This window comes from Oncorhynchus keta, chromosome 18, assembly GCF_023373465.1.
Source record: "Oncorhynchus keta strain PuntledgeMale-10-30-2019 chromosome 18, Oket_V2, whole genome shotgun sequence".
Lineage (NCBI taxonomy): Eukaryota > Metazoa > Chordata > Actinopteri > Salmoniformes > Salmonidae > Oncorhynchus > Oncorhynchus keta.
Window position 1 is genome coordinate 44,447,173 of NC_068438.1, and position 7,591 is coordinate 44,454,763.

At 45.3% G+C, this 7,591-nt stretch overlaps 2 protein-coding genes across 2 annotated transcripts in view; one reads left to right on the plus strand and one right to left on the minus strand.

The window, feature by feature from the left end:
* The first annotated feature begins 4,189 nt into the window (after window positions 1–4,189).
* LOC118397589 (translocon-associated protein subunit gamma-like) lies at window positions 4,190–6,624 on the plus strand. Its single transcript, XM_035792517.2, has 5 exons — window positions 4,190–4,460; window positions 4,927–5,053; window positions 5,198–5,296; window positions 5,646–5,777; window positions 6,460–6,624. Exons 1-5 carry the CDS (start codon window positions 4,328–4,330, stop codon window positions 6,524–6,526), a joined length of 558 nt encoding a protein of 185 aa, XP_035648410.1. The 5' UTR covers window positions 4,190–4,327; the 3' UTR covers window positions 6,527–6,624.
* LOC118396898 (voltage-gated potassium channel subunit beta-1) overlaps window positions 6,539–7,591 on the minus strand; it is a 45,981-nt gene continuing 44,928 nt past the window's right edge. Inside the window, exon 11 of the mRNA XM_052468507.1 lies at window positions 6,539–7,591. This exon is cut by the window's right edge and continues 1,928 nt beyond it. The gene's annotated coding sequence lies outside the window, so the exon portion shown is untranslated.

The window sequence follows — 7,591 nt, forward strand, 5'->3', positions numbered from 1 at the left end:
TGTGTTAGTGTGTCTGTGTGTGTGCGTGTTGTGTTCTGTGTCTTGTATCTGTGTGTGTGCATGTTGTGTTGTGTTCTGTGTCTTGTATCTGTGTGTGTGTGTTAGTGTATCTGTGTGTGTGTGTGTTGTGTTGTGTTGTGTTCTGTGTCTTGTATCTGTGTGTGTGTGTTAGTGTATCTGTGTGTGTGCGTGTTGTGTTGTGTTCTGTGTCTTGTATCTGTGTGTGTGCGTGTTGTGTTGTGTTCTGTGTCTTGTATCTGTGTGTGTGCGTGTTGTGTTGTGTTCTGTGTCTTGTATCTGTGTGTGTGGGTGATGCACCTCTAATGCGGTATAACATTCCACATGCAGGGGGTAATAGGTTTCTGCTACAGGGGGCCTAGGGACCTGTACCATATTACTAATCCACTCAGTGTCTGTATCTGGCTCACCCACACACAGACAAACAGAGCTGGCACGCAGATACAAGGCCCAGAACCCAGTGCTCAGCTGTAGGGGATCCAGATATGTTGACAAATTGTCATTGTGATAGGTGATCTGTTTTAAAGGGTCCTCCAGGTAAGATCAGAGGTCTCAAACACACCAGCACACCCAGACACAGTGCCCTACAGGACCATGATGTGTGTGTGTGTGTGTGTGTGTGTGTGTGTGTGTGTGTGTGTGTGTGTGTGTGTGTGTGTGTGTGTGTGTGTGTGTGTGTGTGTGTGTGTGTGCCATCCCTGAGTTATGTGTTTCATTTCTGCTTCCGTGTTAGATGTTCTGTGTGTGTATGATTCTACCCTGTAGTCATGTTATGAGTGATGTCTATGTCGCCAGGGCTGAGCTGAGGACAGAGAGAGAGAGAGAGAGAGGGGAGAGAGAGAGAGAGAGAGACAGCGAGAGAGAGAGAGAGAGAGAGAGAGAGAGAGAGAGAGAGAGAGAGAGAGAGAGAGAGAGAGAGAGAGAGAGAGAGAGAGAGAGAGAGAGAGAGAGAGAGAGAGAGAGAGAGAGAGAGAGAGAGAGAGGTGATGTGAAGTGAGAGAGAGAGAGAGAGAGGAGAGAGAGAGAGAGAGAGAGAGAGAGAGAGAGAGAGAGAGAGAGAGAGAGAGAGAGAGAGAGAGAGAGAGAGAGAGAGAGAGAGAGAGGGGGAGAGTGAGGGGGGAGGAAACAACAGCATCATGGAATCACTTTTATTCCCACGTCTCTCTCTCTCTCTCGCTCTCTCTCTCTCTACACCCCTGAAGTGCATATATAATCCCTAAGCTCTCATCATTTGAAGCCAGCATCACGCAAGCCCGCCTGCCTGCCAGCGTCGCATTCTCACACCCACTACAGAACTGACAAACACACACAGAAACACGCAGCCGCCTGGCAGGGGGTTAAGCACTATGCTCGCGGCTTTAGGTCCTTCCTCTCTAGTTTTCCTCTAACGTAGCACTGAGGCAGACATGCAATGGCCGTGCCACGTCTAAGAGAGGCACCCCTGTGTGTGCCCTACTTCAGTTTTCTACCAGTCTGTACCACCCAAAGCTCACCTGTCTCACACCTGTCTTTCATGTCTCTCATCTGTCTCTCATCTGTCTCTCACCTGTCTCTTACCTGTCCCTCATCTGTCTCTCACCTGTCTCATCTTTCTCTCACCTGTCTCTCACCTGTCTCACCTGTCTCATCTGTCTCTCATCTGTCTCATCTGTCTTTCACCTGTCTCTTACCTGTCCCTCATCTGTCTCTCACCTGTCTCATCTTTCTCTCATCTGTCTCTCACCTGTCTCACCTGTCTCATCTGTCTCTCATCTGTCTCTCATATGTCTTTCATCTGTCTCTCATCTGTCTCTCACCTGTCTCTCATCTGTCTCTCATCTGTCTTTCACCTGTCTCATCTGTCTCTCATCTGTCTCTCATATGTCTTTCATCTGTCTCATCTGTCTCTCACCTGTCTCAACTGTCTCTCATGTGTCTTTCATCTGTCACTCATCTGTCTCACCTGTGTCTCATCTGTCTCTCACCTGTCTCTCACCTTTCTCTCATCTGTCTTTCATCTGTCTCTCATCTGTCTCTCACCAGTCCCTCATCTGTCTCTCATCTGTCTCTCACCAGTCCCTCATCTGTCTCTCACCTGTCTCAACTGTCTCTCATGTGTCTTTTATCTGTCACTCATCTGTCTCACCTGTCTCTCATCTGTCTCTCACCTGTCTCTCACCTTTCTCTCATCTGTCTTTCATCTGTCTCTCATCTGTCTCTCACCAGTCCCTCATCTGTCTCTTATCTGTCTCTCATATGTCTTTCATCTGTCTCTCATCTGTCTCTCATCTGTCTCTCATCTGTCTTTCACCTGTCTCATCTGTCTCTCATCTGTCTCTCATATGTCTTTCATCTGTCTCTCATATGTCTCTCACCTGTCTCAACTGTCTCTCATGTGTCACTCATCTGTCTCACCTATCTCTCATCTGTCTCTCACCTGTCTCACCTTTCTCTCATCTGTCTTTCATCTGTCTCTCATCTGTCTCTCACCTGTCTCATCTGTCTCTCATATCTGTCTTTCATCTGTCTCATCTGTCTCTCACCTGTTTCTCATCTGTCTTTCACCTATCTCATCTGTCTCTCACCTGTCCCTCATCTGTCTCTCACCTGTCTCTCACCTGTCTCTCATCTGTCTCAAATGTCTCTCACCTGTCTCTCATCTGTCTCTCACCTGTCTCACCTGTCTCTCATCTGTCTCTCATCTGTCTTTTATCTGTCTCTCATCTGTCTTTCACCTGTCTTTTATCTGTCTCTCCTCTGTCTCTCATCTGTCTTTTATCTGTCTCTCACCTGTCTCACCTGTCTCTCATCTGTCTCTCATCTGTCTTTTATCTGTCTCTCATCTTTCTCTCATCTGTCTTTTATCTGTCTTCATCTGTCTTTTATCTGTCTCTCATCTGTCTTTCACCTGTCTCTCACCTGTCTCTCATATGTCTTTCATCTGTCTCTCATCTGTCTCCCACCTCTCTCTCACCTGTCTCTCATCTGTCTCTCATCTTTCTTTTATCTGTCTCTCATCTGTCTTTCACCTGTCTCTCATCTGTCTCTCATCTGTCTCTCACCTGTCTCATCTGTCTCTCATCTGTCTTTCATCTGTCTCTTATCTGTCTCTCATCTGTCTTTCACCTGTCTCTCATCTGTCTCTCATCTGTCTCTCACCTGTCTCATCTGTCTCTCATCTGTCTTTCACCTGTCTCTTATCTGTCTCTCATCTGTCTTTCACCTGTCTCTCACCTGTCTCATCTGTCACTCATCTGTCTCTCACCTGTCTCATCTGTCACTCATCTGTCTCTCATCTGCCTCTCATCAATCTCACCTGTCTCTCATCTGTCTCATCAATCTCACCTGTCTCTCATCTGTTTAATCTGTCTCAATACAGCTGTCATGAATATGCACAATAATTAAATATCTTAGAAGGCAGGTTCGTTATAATAAATTGAATCAAAGTTATAATATTGTAGCGACCCGCACAGACAGCTGTGTGTTATGTGTTAGGCTAGGAGGTGGTTGTGTTGTACTGACCAGTACCCGGTGTTCGCCGGGTCCGACCTGTCAATCACGGGAATGCCTGGAATGTTCTGATGCCGGGCATCCTGGTGGTTGGCGGAGTGGCGTGGAGGGGGGTTGGGCAGGGGGGTGGAGCATTGGAAGTTAAGACCAGGTTCAGCCTTTGTTCTCTCTCTCTTACGTCTGGGTTTCACAAGAGAAGGTCACGATTGGCTTGTGGGTTATCTGTCATCTATTTGGCGTGTGCTACGGCCCAAACAGTAGCCTGTGTAAAGTTGGTGTAATAAACCGTCAATTCGTAAACTCAAGCCCCTGTCTGGACAATTGTTAATTTATGATCTAGTCAGGTCATTACAATATGTTGACGGGGAATAAGTTACAACACACACACACACACACACACACACACACACACACACACACACACACACACACACACACACACACACACACACACACACACACACACACACACACACACACACACACACACAAATCTTCTACTGAAACTTGCTCTTACCCCACCCGGAGACAGTACACAAAGATCCACTCTTACATATCAATATCACATCACTTCTAAGATACTTAGTTTGTGCGCATAGATTTTTATTTTCAACATCCAGAACAGTAGGTGGCAATGTTAAACATTCCCATTTCCGACGGCCAAAGCGGATCACCACGGAAGGTAGAAAACCTCGTTCTAAACACAGCTATTTCCGTGTTCGTGCTGACGCGTCGTAGCGTTTCTCAACCCTCTTCGGCGCATATACGTGTCAGTCTTCTGTCACTGCAGAGCAAGAGACGGCTCGGACACGTACGAAGCATGGCACCCAAAGGTAGCAGCAAACAGCAATCCGAGGAAGACCTACTCCTGCAGGACTTCAGCCGAAACCTGTCTGCAAAGTCCACCGCGCTTTTCTACGGAAATGCGCTAATCGTGTCCGCAATTCCAATTTGTAAGTAGCAAGACCAGACCGTTAGCAGCTAATTGTAGCATAGATGCATTGAATGGAAATGCTACTACCGGTAGCTAGCTTTCTACCTAACATACGTGACGTGTAGATAGCTAAGTTAGCTAGTTATTCTGCTATGCCACAGCTGGTTAATATATTGCCCAGTTAGCTACCTACCTAGCTAGTATATGACATGTGAAGTTAACTTTTACTATTTAGCTAGCTGAGATTGATATTGTGTTCTAACTTGTTAACGTTAACCAGCTAAGTTATCCCAGCCTTAATTAGCTAACCGTCACGTCATTGTCGGTAGTTAATAACGTTAGCGAGTCTATTCTGATGAAAGTAGCACTTGTATGTAATACTATGATGAACAGAGTAGGTATTGTTCGTGTGAACTGTTGTGAACTGCAACATATATAAAGAATGGTTTGTGATCTGTTTGTGGTCTCCCCTTGTTGTGGATCAGGGCTGTTCTGGAGAATCTGGCACATGGACCTGGTCCAGTCAGCGGTCTTGTATGGAGTCATTACACTGGTCAGCACCTACCTGGTGGCCTTCGCCTATAAGAATGTCAAGTTTGTCCTCAAACACAAGTACGTTCATCATACAAGCATGAACACTCACTATAAAAGATTGCCTCTGCTTTCTGCATTGTTTGGAGGTGTGTTGAGTTTGGCATCAATCTGTAGTAAGTCTGTATTCTAACTTCTAAATGTGTCTTCTCTACTCGGCCACAGAGTTGCCCAGAAGCGAGAGGATGCCGTCTCCAAGGAGGTGACCAGGAAACTATCTGAGGCTGACAATCGCAAGATGTCTCGTAAAGAGAAGGATGAGAGGTCAGTGAGCCAGTCGGTTTGTGATCGGACATGTCAATTACTCCTCTGAGCGGGTTACTGTGTGATAAGGTACCCGATGAGCTCCAGCTAGCCTGGGTGCCAGTCTGTTTCTAGTCTCTCTTTTTAAAATAGCCTGGGTGCCAGTCTGTTTTTGCTCTCTTGCCAACTCCTTAAAGAATTTCCATGATCTTGTGTGGTTCAGTTGGTAGAGCATGTTATTTGCAATGCCTGGGTTGTGGGTCTGATTCCCAGTAGAAATGATAATAGCGAACAGCGGCCTTAACCATGGAAGCCTATTCTCAGATACCTGCATAAAAGGTTGATGAACCCTTTTCCTTCCCCACGTTAGGATCCTGTGGAAGAAGAACGAGGTAGCTGACTATGAGGCCACCACCTTCTCTATCTTCTATAACAACACTCTGTTCCTGGTCCTCGTCATCATCGCCTCCTTCTTCCTGCTGAAGAACTTCAACCCCACCGTGTATCCCATTTTAAGCACATTCAACATCCTCATCAATTTCACTAGAAAGGTGAAGTTCCTACTGGAATCAAATCAAATCAAATCGAATCAAATTTATTTATATAGCCCTGTTCGTCGTCACATCAGCTGATATCTCAAAGTGCTGAAGAAAACCTAAAACCCCAAACAGCAAACAATGCAGGTGTAAAAGCATACTGGAACTATGTCTGCTTTTACTAAAGCTGAAAATAGATGGATAATCTTTAACAATCATTATTAGTAGAGGCTAGACTTACATCCTGGCATTTTCATTACCTTTACCATTTTTTGGTTGTCCATTGTCCTGTTGTGCTATAGTACTCGGAGGAGAAACTTCTTTGATTATTCATTGGCTGTAGTCTGTGGCCTAGTCAATTACCGGTTCAAATACAGATCCTGTATTGAATCTCCAGGTTGTCACGGCTGCATTCTGTTTGTTTCTGGATTGCTGTTTACCTCTGGCTGAATAATATCTGAGAAGTGGGGTTGAGTGGAGGAGATGCTTAATGCTGAAATCCGTGTGTGTGCTTATAGGAGATTGTTAATACTCACCCATGTATGTAGGTAAGCCTGACAGGTTATTCCATCTCCCTACTTTCCCTGCCATTTCTTCCCAGTGTATCCACCTCAGATGTGATTTGTCCTTAACCCATTGGTCTCACAGTAACTACATCCTGTCCATCAGTGCCTCATCTGGCCTCATCGCCCTGCTGTCCACTGGATCCAAGTAAATGAGGAAAGAAATGACCGACTGAGAAGAGGGGTGGCTGGGGGTGAAGCTAGGGGAGTTTTTTTTATGACTGGGAGGAGAATAAAATAATAATCACAATTTCAGCTGTGAGTTTTCATGATCAGGGTCTGCAGGTCACTCCAGGTCTATCCTGAGTGGTCAGATCAACAACCATTTTGTTTGTGATTAATTGTCAAGCAGCAAAAATTCAAACAATTTATTTCCATTTCCAAGAATGAAACACCCGTAGAATTCATCATTGGCATTATACATTTATTAATGGAAGTGTCATACTAATTGATATAGGGTATGTACAGAGGTCACTGTTCTCATGACAGGATAGGAAATAACATGAATCTGGATAGAGAGACACTGATGTTTGTCAGTAATATAGTTGGTAAATTCTCTCCTGATAACATTACGTACTGTAGAAAACACTTAACCTAAACCTGGTAACCTAAATACTGTAGAACAGTGTATATTGTCAGTAGAACTGGGGGAGTTCATGTGACATTCCTGATGGCCTCGTTCCATTTGATCCACTAGCTTCTTGCCCTAGCCCTTTATGTTCAGAGATCACACCGACCTTTCAGAGCTCGGTGATAGGGTCAAGGGAATGGGACCAGACCCATTGCCACACTCAGGAAACCCAAATCTCAAACGCACTCTTGCCTTTTACTCTGTGCGCTTGAGTAGATCTGAGCTATTATAACGTTGTCTATACCTATTCCAATACTTTCATTAAATGGATGAGGGTGACGGGGTTAATTTGGGGCTGGGCACCTGTGTTCGGTTAGCAGGGCTCATGTCAAGGCACTCTGCAGGGTGGCTCGCTGCACACTGAAAAGGCTTGTCCCAATCTGATCACTGGCCACCTTCCAACTGTAGGTATAGGAGAGTCATCCGATTGAAATATATCTATCATTAACTATTGATCTCTGTTAGTGCTGGATTCAATCCCTATCGGGGAAGAGCAGTCTAAAAAGGTCAATTCAGATTGCTCCAACATGCAGCGGTTACCGTGAATGCAGTAACGTTGCATTTAAATTGAGCTATAACAGATCTT